The 14308-nt window shown below is 41.0% G+C and overlaps 1 protein-coding gene across 3 annotated transcripts in view; it reads left to right on the plus strand.

The window, feature by feature from the left end:
- The window catches only part of map3k1 (mitogen-activated protein kinase kinase kinase 1, E3 ubiquitin protein ligase), a 158934-nt gene extending 152061 nt beyond the window's left edge, over positions 1-6873 (plus strand). For all 3 annotated transcript variants that reach the window (XM_068033488.1, XM_068033478.1, XM_068033497.1), the window contains exon 20: positions 3004-6873. In XM_068033488.1, coding sequence (XP_067889589.1) covers positions 3004-3150 — 147 coding nt within the window. In that variant the 3' untranslated portion in view covers positions 3151-6873. The remainder of the gene's footprint in view (positions 1-3003) is intronic.
- Positions 6874-14308: the final 7435 nt, after the last annotated feature.

The following is a 14308-nucleotide window of genomic DNA, read 5'->3' on the forward strand; positions in this document are numbered from 1 at the left end:
TTGAAACTAGGATCTTAAATCTGAACAAAGGAAACTATGAAGGTATGAGGAGCAAGTTGGCTATGGTGGATTGGGAAAATACACTAAAAGATTTGACAATAGATGGACAATGGCTAGTATTTAAAGAAGTATTATATGGTCCACAACAAATATACATTCCTCTAAGACACAAAAACCCAACATGATAGATGAATCAACCGTGGCTAGCAAAAGAAGTTAAAGATTGCATTAGATCAAAGGAAGTGGCTTATAAGGTTGCTGGAAAAAGTTGTAAGCCCGAGGATTTGGAGCAATTTAGAATACAGCAAATGATGACCAAGAAACTGATAAAGGAAAAAAAGAATATGAATGCAAGCTACTGCGAAACATGAAGGTGGAGTATAAAATCATCTTTAAATATGTGAAAAGGAAAAGGTTAGCAAGGACAAGTGTGGGTCCATTACAGGTAGAGACAGGAGAATTTATCGTGGAGAATAGGGAAATGGCAGAGAAACTAAACAATTACTTTGTGTCTGTCTTCACGGAGGAAGATATAGAAAATCTCTCAAATACTAGGGAACCAAGGGACTTGTGAGGAACTGAAAGAACTTAATTTTTCGAGTACTACCTCTTTATTAATACTAACTGGATTGAAGATTGATGAATCCCCTGAACCAGATGAGCTACATCCCAGAGTGTAAAAGGAGGTGGCTATAGAGATCGTGGATACATCTTTCAAAATTCTATAGATTCTGGAAAGGTTCCTGTAGACTGGAAAGTAGCAAATGTAACCCCACTATTTAAGAAGGGGGAGAGAAAATGGCAAACTACAGATCTATTAGTTTCACGTCGGGGAAAATGTTAGAATCTATTCTAAAGGATGTGATAAATGGACACTTAGCAAATAATGTGATTCAGCAGAGTCAACATGAATTTATAATATATATTCGTTCATGGGACGTGGGTAACCCTGGCAAGGCCAGCTTTTGTTGCCCATCCCTAATGTTGGAGTGTTTGAGGATGTTACTTGTAGCATAGATAAAGGAGATCCAGTGGATGTGGTGTATTTGGATTTTCAGAAGGCTTTTGATAAGGTCCCACACAGGAGGTTAGTAAACAAAATTAAAGCACTTGGGATTGGGGGTATATACTGGTATGGATTGAGAATTGGTTAACAGGCAGAAACAGAGAGTCAGGATGGCAGGCTGTTACTAATGGGGTACCACAAGGATCAGTGCATTTCACAATCTATATAAATGATTTAGATTTTGGGGACCAAATGTAATATTTCCGAATTTGCTGATGACACAAAACTAGGTGGGAATGTAAGTTGTGAGGAGCATGCAAAGGAGGATTCAAGGGGACTTGGACAGGCTAAATAATTGGGAAAGAACAAGGCAGATGGAATATAATGTGAATAAGTGTGGCATTATGGGGAAGGCAGTGGTGTTGTGGTAGTGTCACTGAACTAGTACTCCAGGTCCCCAGGCTAATGCTTTGGGGACATGGGTTCGAATCCCACCATGGCAGATGGTGAAATTTGAACTCAATTAATAAAAATCTGGAGCTAAAAGCTAGTCTAATGGTGACCGTGAGACCATTGTCAATTGTTGTAAAAAACCATCTGGTTCACTAATGTCCTGTAGGGAAGGAAATCTGCTGTCCTCACCTGGTCTGGCCTACATATGACTCCAGACCCACAGCAATGTGATTGACTCTTAAAGGCCCTTTGAATGGCCTAGCAAGCCACTCAGTTCAAGGGCAATTAGGGATGGGCAACAAAAGCTGGCCTTGCCAGGGATACCCACATCCCATGAACGAATATATATTATAAAAATTCTACTTTATTAGAAGAACCAGAAAAGCAGAGTATTTCTTGAAAAGTGTTGATGTCTGTCCAAAGGGACCTCTTGTCCTTGTTCATGAGTCACTAAAATCTAGCATGCAGATGCAGCAAGCAATTAGGAAGGAAAATAGTATGTTGGCCTTCATTGCAAGGGGTTTTGAGTTCAGGAATAAAGAATTCTTGCTGCAATTGTAAAGAGCCTTGGTGAGACCGCACCTGGAGTATTGTGTATAGCTTTGGTGTCCTCATCTAAGGTAGGATATGCTTGCTATAGAGGTTCACCAGACTAAGCCCTGAGATAGATAGGGTCATAGAGTTATACAGCACAGAAACAGGCCCTTTGGCCCATCGTGTCCATGTTGGCCATCAAGCACCTATCATCTATTCTAATCCTATTTTCCAGCATTTGGCCCGTAGCCTTGTATGCTATGGCGTTTCAAGTGCTCATCTAGATGATACTTAAATGTTGTGAGGGTTCCTGCCTCTACCACCCCTTCAGGCAGTGTGTTCCCGATTCCAACTACCCTCTGGGTGAAAAATATTTTCCTCAGGTTGGCACGATTGTCTTATGAGGAGAGATTGAGGAAACTGAGCCTGTACACTCTAGTATTGCGAAGAATGAGAGGTGATCTCATTGAAACTTGCAAAATTCTTACAGGACGTGATAGGGTGAATGTGGATGGGATGTTTACCCTGGCTGGTGAGTCTAGAACCCAGGGGACATAGTCTCAGAATAAGGGGTAGGCCATTCAAGATTGAGATGAGGAGGAATTTCTTCACTCAGAGGGTGGTGAATCTTTGGAATTCTCTACCCCAGAGGGCTGTGGAAGCGCAATCATTGAGCATGTTCAAGACAGAAATCAATTGATATCTGGATACTAATGATATCAAGGGATATCAGGATAGCACAGGAAAGTGGTGTTGAGGTAGATGATCAGCCATGATCTAATTGAATGGTGGAGCAGACTCATTTTGAGTTGAATGGCCCACTCCTATAAGTTTGTATAGAATTGTAGTGCAATGCCATCAGTTGCTGACAGTTACAATTTAATACTATTTATAAGTACTACATCTTAATACTGGGTGTTAAGGAAACTGCTGATATAGTTGAAATCGACTACTGTAATGCATACTAGCAAATATTTCTGAAAATGGTTTCTTTTCTCAAAATTCAACAGATTGCCAGCGCAACAAGTGCCCCAACAATTCCAAATCATTTATCTCCTGCTTTGCGCGACGTGGCTCTCCGGTGCCTGGAACTTCAGCCCCAGGATAGACCTCCATCACGGGAGCTTCTGAAACACCCAGTCTTCCGAACGTGGTAATGGATACAATTGCAAATAAAAGCTGTGCAAGAAGAAACTACTGAAACAAAGAAAATGACTGAGTGTTGTCCTGTAGTGCACTGTAGAGCTGCATAAATGGGCGAACTGGCCTCAGGTTTGAAATAAAAGCAGCAAAGGCCAAAAGGAGCCTGTGTCTCAGCAAACAACTGTCACACATGGATCTATACCTTTAAAATATTATGCAAATGTCTTGTTCTTGCTTGTAAAAATTGTGCCTTCTTATTGATTGAATTTGTCCTTCGTGCCCAGAAATGTATTTGGATCTGCCATTTGAAAGCTGTCGGGCAGTTAGGAAGAACATTCTGTCAGAGCACTTTTTCAGCAAATAGCAGCTGAAGGGCTCCTTTGAGTTTTTGCAGTTTTTAAACTGTCACTGATTAAGGTTATATATTTCTGAAGTAAAACTAAGGATGTATTAGAATCACCAGATTCTCCCTCTGTTAAGCTTATTTACAAAAAGGTTCTGAAAAAGGGGTTTTTCTGGGTTTAACACTGAGACATTTTGGGGTTGAGTTTCTGCTTTGGACCCAATCGGCAATCTGGCTGAAAATGGCGCTAGTTTTCCAAATTGAATTCTTTGCTCGAGTTTCCACTCAAACTTATTTGCATATTGCCAAACTTAAAACCTTGCATGAACCAGCGCCATCAGGCAAGTGGTGTTGGGATATAATTTTATTCTTGTATTTTAAAAAGTATTCCTTGATTAAGAGTGGTAACCTAATGCAGTTTTATTAATACAGCTGAAAATGGGTTTATCACAAAAAAAAAAGCAATTTTTGATAAGTGTCTAGTCCACCACCTTTGAGTAATCTGGTTTTTCAATCACTCAAAATGACTGTAAAAAAAAACTATACAGAAACATTTCACTAGTTTCATTGGTGCACAGTAGTAAGGTTCTTAGTAAATTAAATATTTAAGATTTAAAACCTTCTAAAAGATGCCGATTAGCACCCTTGAACCAAAAGAAAGCTTAATTTTAAGGGCCTTCTCAAAAGCCTGCAAACGGGCACAAATAGCAGAAACTTGCCATTGTGATTAATTCAGTATACAGGTGTGTCCAGTTTTGTGGGCCGGGCTGGCTTCCAGCATGATGTTTATTTAAACTTGCACAAAAGGTCACGGAAACTCGACTTTCACTTGAAATTCCTTTGATCTTTTGTGTTGGTTTGGTTGATTTGGGCGAATTGCACTGGAAAAGCCAACGCAACCTAGCGGATGCTCTACCCTTAAATAGTTTCAACAGTCCACTTAAGTACTTGATTATAAGGTTTTCATTGTGGAAGACAGTGAAGTTAGAAAATTATCTAAGCTGATTGGACGATTTACTAGAAAGGTGCCTGCTGTATTATTGTCCATTTTTTTTAATGAACAGGTTATTTTACTAGCTGTTGTAATTGAAAGGAATTCTGTGGTATTCATTTATGGCTTAAATTGTTTTAATATTCAGGGAAGGGTTAATTGTGAAACCTATTTTCAAAATACGTATTTGTAAAACTGTTTGCCATAATTCAGCTGTTTTGAGTTGCAAAGTTACTGAGAAATTACTTTTATAGTTTATGGAAGATGTGTACTATTTCTTGTAAGATGCTGAACAGATTACCTTTACAATTCCAGTGTCATACCATCACTGTGCCCGTCAGAACGTTTAGGGTAGCGTCTGCTGTTTAAACCTGTTACTCAATTCCAGTCGATAAATGTTAAACAGCAGCTTTACCAGATAAAGCCTGCTGTGGTTTCATTTGTGCTACTGTTTTGAAGCCTTCTATTCAACTTTTAAAGCATAAATGTTTTCATCAGTTGAACTTTACTTTTGTTTGCTGCTGTAAGATCCTGGAATTTTTGCAAGAAAGTCTTATTGTCTCTACCCTATTTTTAACAAAAACAGCAAAAAAAATATATTCAAAGCTTAGTCTGCAGTTTTCCTTCAGCAAAACTCACTGTTACCATATTTCTTAGGATACAACTTTGAATATTTATTTTAGTCCGATTTGGTCTTCTTGCCTGAATAGTTATTTTGAATGTTAGCCATTAGTCACCAATTCACTTAAGGATACAGTATCCTGAGAAGCTTTAGTTGAATTACAAGCATGTTACAAAATTGCATGCAAGACTTTGTTAACTTTGAGTTTAGTGTTTCCATCACCTCTTCTGTAAACTAAGGATGAGAGAAATACAAGTTTGAATTAGACATCACTTTTCTGAAAAGTGGCCTGTTAAGTAACCCCTCCTACTGTTTTATGGTATTCAAATATTATGTCTTCACATGAAGATGAGTAAAGGAAAAACATATGTTGCTGTATGTAAAATATTAATTGAAAACAAATGAAAAATGAAATAATTTGCATTAATGTATCTTTTTAAGTGGCAAGATAAATTCTGATTGGCCTATTCATGTGCCCAGTCTAGATTTCAGATACCTTTTAATTCACACTTATGTAGTACTGAAGGAAAACAGCATTTTGCTTTGACTTTTTTTAGTTGAATCTCAAGTATTTTGCAAGTGTTTTGTGAATTGGTTAGCTGTAAAAGCTTGCATCCTTTAGACATTTTAGTTTGGGAATTTTAACTCTTCCAGCAATAAGTTTGACTGTCTTTACAGATTTTAATACTTGTTATTTCCACTTTAACTGTGGCAAGTTTAGTAAATAAAAATATTCGTCAAATTGATATACATGGATTGAATAAAATGAGATTTTTAAATATCAATGAAATAATGGGTTTCTGACCCTATGTTTAGTTTTTTTTAAAACAGATTATAATGTGAAGCCCGGAAAGTACAGATGTTAATTTTTTTAAAGAATGTTTTAATTTTGTATCACATTCCTCATTTGGTTAAAAAGGTGCTGTTATTGCTTGAAGAGTTAAAGGTGTACAGAGATGTTTGTAGCATACTTCATAGCAGTGACCCCTCCTTAATTTATTGACAACCTGGAATCATATTTTGTGGTCCTTTCAAGTCAATAAGTTTCTTTTGAAGAAGTGTTTTTTTTCTTGAGCTTTAAATGATGCACTCTTGCCATTTATACTGGAAATGCTTTTGTCAAATTTTCACTGTTTCTGACAAAAACATTAAACTGATGAACCTCAGCTAATCAGTATTACTTTGTAGATCTCAGCATCTGGCTTGTTTAATAAGTTGATGCTTTTTATTATCAAGATGTGTTTTAATTGGGATTGTTTGCATTGCCCTCAGCTTGCTGGTAATTGTGATGTATTTTGTGTAATTTTATTTTTTTTTATTTTATGCATATGTGATGTAATATTCCTTTTTCTTTGGATCAGAGCTGGACTGAAAATGTAATATGTAATTATTTGTGCTGTTCCCATTGTTATTTGGTACTTCTTAAATTGTAAATAACGTCTACTGCTGTTTTATTCCAGTTTCTACTACCTCAGGTGTCCTATAGTTTTTCTTCTACCAAAGTACACTTTCACAATGAAACTATATTTGCTATGTGACTGTAATTTCTAAAACTTCCAGGGCTTAAGGGCTAACTTCTATTAGCACCTTACTGTGCAAGCAATTTTTTTTTAAATCTCTGGGGTTGAAAGATTTGGTTAAATGTATCCTTTGTAATTTTAAATATATCAAATATTTTAATTATTGAAATTTTTACCCCATTTTGAAACATTTTTATAGCATAATTTGGACCTATTTTGGTGTTTTGTCTTTCTGGTAAATAAAAGTTTTTTTTGGAACAACTTCTGGATCTGTTTTTTGCTGCGAACAAAGAACAGTACAGCACAGGAACAGGCCATTCGGCCCTCCAAGCCTACGCCGATCTTGATGCCTGTCTAAACTAAAACCTTCTGCACTTCTGGGGTCTGTATCCCTCTATTCCCATCCTATTCATGTATTTGTCAAGATGCCTCTTAAACGTCACTATAATACCTGCTTCCACCACCTCCCCCGACAGCAAGTTCCAGGCACTCACCACCCTCTGTGTAAAAAAAACTTGTCTCGCACATCCCTCTAAACTTTGCCCCTCGCACCTTAAACCTGTGTCCCCTAGTAACTGACTCTTCCACCCTGGGAAAAAGCTTCTGACTATCCACTCTGTCCATGCCACTCATAACTTTGTAAACCTCTGTCATGTCGCCCCTCCACCTCCGTCATTCCAGTGAAAACAATCCAGGTTTATCGAACCACTCCTCGTAGCTAATGCCCTCCAGACCAGGCAACATCCTGGTAAACCTCTTCTGTACCCTCTCCAAAGCCTCCACATCCTTCTGGTAATGTGATGACCAGAATTGTACGCAATATTCCAAGTGTGGCCTAACTAAGGTTCTGTACAGCTGCAGCATGACTTGCCAATTTTTATACTCTATGCCCCGACTGATGAAGGCAAACATGCTGTATGCCTTCTTGACTACCTTATTCACCTGCGTTGCCACTTGCAGTGATCTGTGCACCTATATGCCCAGATTTCTCTGCCTGTCAATACTCCTAAGGGTTCTGTCATTTACTGTATACTTCCCACCTGTATTAGACCTTCCAAAATGCATTACCTCACATTTGTCCGGATTAACCTCCATCTGCCATTTCTCCGCCCAAGTCTCCAACCGATCTATATCCTGCTGTATCCACTGACCATCCTCATCACTATCCACAACTCCACCAACCTTTGTGTCGTCCGCAAACTTACTAATCAGACCAGCTACATTTTCCTCCAAATCATTTATATATACTACAAAGAGCAAAGGTCCCAGCACTGATCCCTGCAGAACACCACTAGTCACATCCCTCCATTCAGAAAAGCACCCTTCCACTGCTACCCTCTGTCTTCTATGACCGAGCCAGTTCTGTATCCATCTTGTCAGCTCACTTCTGATCCCATGTGACTTCACCTTTTGTACCAGTCTGCCATGAGGGACCTTGTCAAAGGCTTTACTGAAGTCCAAATAGATAACATCCACTGCCCTTCCTTCATCAATCATCTTCGTCACTTCCTCAATAAACTCAATCAAATTAGTGAGACATGACGTCCCCTTCACAAAACCATGCTGCCTCTTGCTAATAAGTCCATTTGTTTCCAAATGGGAGTAAATCCTGTCCCGAAGAATCCTCTCCAATAATTTCCCTACCACTGACGTAAGGCTCACCGGCCTATAATTTCCTGGATTATCCTTGCTACCCTTCTTAAACAAAGGAACAACATTGGCTATTCTCCAGTCCTCTGGGACCTCACCTGTAGCCAATGAGGATACAAGGATTTCTGTCCAGGCCCCAGCAATTTCTTCCCTTGCCTCCCTCAGTATTCTGAGGTAGATCCCATCAGGCCCTGGGGACTTATCTACCTTAATGTTTTTCAAGACGCCCAACACCATCTCCTTTTTGATATCGACATGACCCAGACTATCTACACTCCCTTCCCTAGACTCATCATCCACCAAGTCCTTCTCTTGGGTGAATACTGATGCAAAGTACTCATTTAGTACCTTGCCCATTTCCTCTGGCTCCACGCATAGATTCCCTCTTCTGTCCTTGTGTGGGCCAACCCTTTCCCTGGCTACCCTCTTGCTTTTTATATACGTACAAAAAGCCTTGGGTTTCTCCTTAATCCTGTATGCCAATGACTTTTCATGACCCCTTTTAGCCCTCCTGACTCCTTGCTTAACTTCCTTCCTACTTTCTTAATATTCCTCAAGGGCTTCGGCTGTTCCCGGCCTTCTAGCCCTTACAAATGCTTCCTTTTTCTTTTTGACTAGGCTCACAATATCCCTCGTTATCCAAGGTTCCCGAAACTTACCAAACTTATCCTTCATCCTCACAGGAACATGCCGGTCCTGGATTCTAATCAACTGACGTTTGAAAGACTCCCACATGTCAGATGTTGATTTACCCTCAAACAGCCGCCCCCCAATCTAAATTCTTCAGTTCTTGCTTAATATTGTTATAATTAGCCTTCCCCCAATTTAGCACCTTCACCCGAGGACTACTCATCCTTATCCACAAGTACCTTAAAACTTACGGAATTATGGTCACTGTTCCCGAAATGCTCCCCTACTGAAACTTCGACCACCTGGCTGGGCACATTCCCCAATACCAGGTCCAGTACGGCCTCTTCCCTAGTTGGACTATCTACATATTGTTTCAAGAAGTCCTCCTGGATGCTCCTTACAAATTCTGCCCCATCCAAGCCCCTAGCACTAAGTGAGTCCCAGTCAATATAGGGGGAAGTTAAAATCACCCACCACAACAACCTTTTTTGCTTTTACATCTTTCCAAAATCTGTCTACATATCTGCTCCTCTCCCTCCCGCTGGCTGTTGGGAGGCCTGTAGTAAACCCCCAACATCATGACTGCACCCTTCCTATTCCTGAGCTCTACCCATATTGCCTCGCTGCATTAAAGGGACCTAATTAAAGGGACCCTGGCATGGTTTACAAGGGCTCATCCACACTTGAAATTTTGAGGCTGCAGCAACCACAGGAATGGAAGGTGACCTGGGTGTCTCAATCTTACCTGGAGGTCCTTCTGTGGGAGCTGAGAGACTGCAGTGAGGTGAGCTCTCCAAGGACAGGAGGAAGAGGACAATCTCTCCAACCAAGCAGGTGTGGATGGAAATGGCCAAGGAAGAAATGTGGTCCCTCCAAACTGGAGACAGAGCAATAAGAGAATCCAGCAATTCAGGAAGGCATAATGGGTCCATTACATGCAGAGTCTGAAAAAATTATAATGGGGAATAGAGAAATGGCAGAGAAGCTAAATTATTACTTTGTGTCTATCTTCACTGAGGAAGATACAAGAAATGTTCCAGATTTAGAGATCCAAGGAACTAGGGAGAATGTGGAATTGAAAGAAATTAGCATTAGTAAGAAGGTTGTATTGGAGAAATTAATGGGGCTGAAGATTAAGTCCCCAGGACCTGATATTCTACATCCCAGTATTAAAAGAGGTAGCTATGGAGATAGTGGATGCATTGGTGGTCATCTTCCAAAATTCTATAGATTCTGGAACAATTCCTGCAGATTGGAAGGTAGCAAATGTCACCCCATTATTTATTTAAGAAGGGAGGGAGAGAGAAAACTGAACTACAGACCTGTTAGCCTTACATCAGTAGCAGGGAAAATGCTGGAATCTATTCTAAAGGATTTGATAAATGGGCATTTGGAGAATAACGATCTGATTGGGCATAGTCAACATGGATTTATGAATGGGAAATCATGTTTGACAAACCTATTAGAGTTTTTTGAGGATGTTTCGAACAGAATTGATAAAGAGGAGTCGGTGGACGTAGTATACTTTGATTTTCAGAAGGCTTTTGATAAAGTCCCCCACAGGAGGTTGGTTGGCAAAATTAAAGCACATGGGATAGGAGGTAATATACTGGCATGGATTAAGGATTGGTTAACAGGCAGAAAACAGTAGGAATAAACAGGTCATTCTCACATTGGCTGTGACTAGTGGGGTACCACAAGGATCAGTACTTGGGCACCAGCTGTTAACAATATATATCAATGATTTGGATGTGGGGACCAAATGTAATAGAATCATAGAATTATACAGCACAGAAACAGGTCCTTCGGCCAATGTATCTGCGCCAACCAACAAGCACCCATCCAATCTAATCCCATTTTCCCGCACTTGGCCCGCAGCCTTGAATGCTATGGCGTTTCCAGTGCTCATCTAAATACTTCTTAACTGTTGTGAGGGTTCCTGCCTCTACCACCTCTTCAGGCAGTGTGTTCCAGATTCCAACCACCCTCTGGGTGAAAAAATTTTTCCTCAACTCCCCTCTAAACCTCCTGCTCCTTACCTTAAATCTATGTCCCCTGGTTATTGACCCCTCCGCTAAGGGAAAAAGGTTTCTTCCTATCTATCCTATCAATGCCCCTCATAATTTTGTACACCTCAATCAGGTCCCCCCTCAGCCTTCTCCGCTCCATGGAAAACAACCCCAGCCGATCCAGTCTCCTCATAGATGAAATGCTCCAGTCCAGGCAACATCCTGGTGAATCTCCTCTGCACCCTCTCCAGTGCAATCACATCCTTCCTATAATGTGGTGACCAGTTCTGTACACAGTACTCCAGCTGTGACCTCACCAGCATTTTATACCGCTCTAACATAACCTCCTTGCTCTTATATTCTATGCCTTAGCTAATAAAGGAAGGTATCCCGTATGCAATCCTAACCACCTTATCTAGCTGTGCTGCTTCCTTCAGCTATCTATGGACAAGTACACCAAGGTCCCTCTGTATTCCCTAGGTCCTACCATCCATTATATATTCCCTTACCTTGTTAGTCCTCCCAAAGTGCATCACCTCACACTTCTCAGGATTAAATTCTATTTGTCACTGCTCCACCCATCGCACCAGCCCAACTACATCGTCTTGTAATCTAAGGCTTTCCTCCTCACTATCCACGACACCACCAATTTTCTTGTCATCTGCGAACTTACTGATCATACCTCCTATATTCACGTCTAAATCATTAATGTACACTACAAACAGTCAGGGTCCCAGCACCGACCCCTGAGGTACACCACTGGTCACAGGCCTCCACGCACAAAAACAACTCTCGACCATCACCCCTCAGCGTCTTTCCACGAAGCCAATTTTGGATCCAATTTGCCAAATTACTCTGGGTCCCATGGGCTCTTACCTTCTTAACCAATCTCCTATGCGGGACCTTATCAAAAGCCTATAGTTCCAAGTTCGTGGGTGACAAAACTAGGTGGGAATGTGTGGTGAGAAGATGCAAAGCAGCTTCAAGGTGATTTGGACAGACCCACTGAGTGGGCAAGAACATGGTAGATGGAATATAATGTGGTAAAATGTGAAGTTATCCACTTTGGTAGGAGGAATAGATATGCAAAGTATTTTTTAAATCGTAATAGAAAGTGTAGATGTACAAAAGGGACCTGGGTATCCTTGTCAATAAGTCACTGAAAGCTAACATGCAGGTGCAGCAAGCAATTAGGAAGGCTAATGGGTACGTTAGCCTTTATTGCAAGAGGATTTGAGTACAGGAGTAGTGAAGTCTTGCTTCAATTGTATCGAACCAAGGTTAGACTGCACCTGAGTACTGTGTGCAGTTCTGGTCCCTTACCTTAGGAAGGGTATTATTTCCATAGAGGGAGCGCAACGAAGGTTCATCAGACTTGGTCCCAGGATGGCGGGACTGTCCTATGAAGAGAGTTTGGTGAAACTGGGCCTGTATTCTCTAGAGTTTTGAAGCATGAGAGGTGATCGCATTGAAACCTACAAAATACTTAGAGGTAGACAGGGTAGATTCAGGTAAGATGTTTCCCCTGGTTGGGGAGTCTAGAATTGGGGACACAATTTCAAAATAAGGGGAATTCACCTAGGACCAAGATGAGGAGAAATTTCTTTACTCAGAGGGTTGTGAATCTTTGGAAATCTCTACTCCAGAGGGCTACGGAAGCTCAGTCATTGAGTATGTTGAAAGCAGAGATTGACCGATTTCTAAGTACCAATGACATAAAGGGATATAGGGATAATGTGGGAAAAAGGCATTGAAGTGGATGATCGGCCATGATCGTATCGAATGTCAGAGCAGACTCGATGGGCTGAATAGCCTATTCCTGCTTCTATGTTCCTAAGCAAAATCCATATTGACTGAGCCTCGATAAAATTGGCTCAAGTCTGAAAGGAGATCCAATACATGCTAGTCAATAACCTAATCGAACCTAGTTAAAGCAGCTGGAGTTCTCTCCTATTGCATTACTTCCTAAGCCAGATGGATCTCAGAGATTCTGCATCGACTATAGAAAAGTTGTCGTCACCAGAACAGATTCGTACCCAATTCCTCACATTGAAGATTGTATTGACTGAGTAGGCAATTCCACTTACACAAGTAATAGTAAAAGGGTACTGGCTCAATAATTTCCATCTTCACTGTCTGCAATGCATTCTGGGTGTATCCTGGCAGGACAAAATCACAAATCTGGCAGTCCTCTCAAAGGCAGGCTCCCAAGTGTGTTGGGATTAATCAAACAGAGGTGGCTTCGGTGGATCGGACACTCATGCAGGATGGAAGACAGTTGCATACCCAAGGATCTTCTGCATGGTGAGGTTGCTGTGGCCAGAGAATCAGTGGGGTGCCCAAAGCTCCGTTTCAAGGTTGCTTGTAAGCGTGACATGAAGGCCCTTAATGTTGACTAACCCACCTGGGAGTCACTAGCTGGTGAAAGAGGGAAATGGCAACACATCCTGTGGACTGGTGTGCACTACCACAATGATCAGTTGCTACAGCAGTATGGCGGCAACAGGCACCAATGGCAAAAACAACTCACAGCGTCACTTGGCAGCTTCAAGTGCAGTACTGGTGGCAGAATCGACCTCACAAAATTGGCCAACACAGCCATCAGCAAAGATGCACCAAGAGAAGACACCCCACCTAAAGATATTGTTTGCTGCATGTCCATCATCTTTCGCAGATGGAAGGATGCAACCAACCAACTGGCAAGTCCCCATGACCACCCAAGCTAAGGAAATCTTGGCTTCTGTAATGCCAGATGGTCTATTCCAATGCAAATTCAAACCATTCAGTTTAAATGCCCCAGCAACCTTTCAAAGATTGACGAATGAAGTGGTGGCTGACTTATGGAACTGTGTCGACTACCTTGATGAACTCCTAGTCTATAGTGACAGCTGGAAAGACCACCTAAACCATTCGAGGGCATTATTCAAAGGTCTACAAAACACTAACCTAGTGGCAAATTTAGCTAAATTTGAGTTCGCTAAGGCCAAAGTGACCGACTTGGGATATGTTGCACGCCAAGGTCGTGTGTTGCCAAGGGCAGCAAAAGTACAAGCCCTCATAGATTTCCTCATTCCCAAGACCAAGAGAGAGAGAATGCGATTCCTGGGCATGTGCAGTTTCTACAGAAAACTTGTCCCTAATTTCAGCACCTTAGTGACACCCTTTACCAATCTATTAAAGAAAAATGTTAAAATAGTGTGGATAGAACTGTACCAGATAGCTTTTGAGAAATTGAAGGCTATTCTAACAAATGAACCCGTATTAGCAGCACCAGACTTTCACAGATCCTTTAAGGTGGGTATTGACTCGAGCGATGTGAGAGTAGGAGCTGTCTTACTCCAGGAAAATGACTCGGGCATTGACCAATTGGCTAATTTTCCAAAAAATTAAATAAACATCAGTGGAAA

This window comes from Heterodontus francisci, chromosome 1, assembly GCF_036365525.1.
Source record: "Heterodontus francisci isolate sHetFra1 chromosome 1, sHetFra1.hap1, whole genome shotgun sequence".
Lineage (NCBI taxonomy): Eukaryota > Metazoa > Chordata > Chondrichthyes > Heterodontiformes > Heterodontidae > Heterodontus > Heterodontus francisci.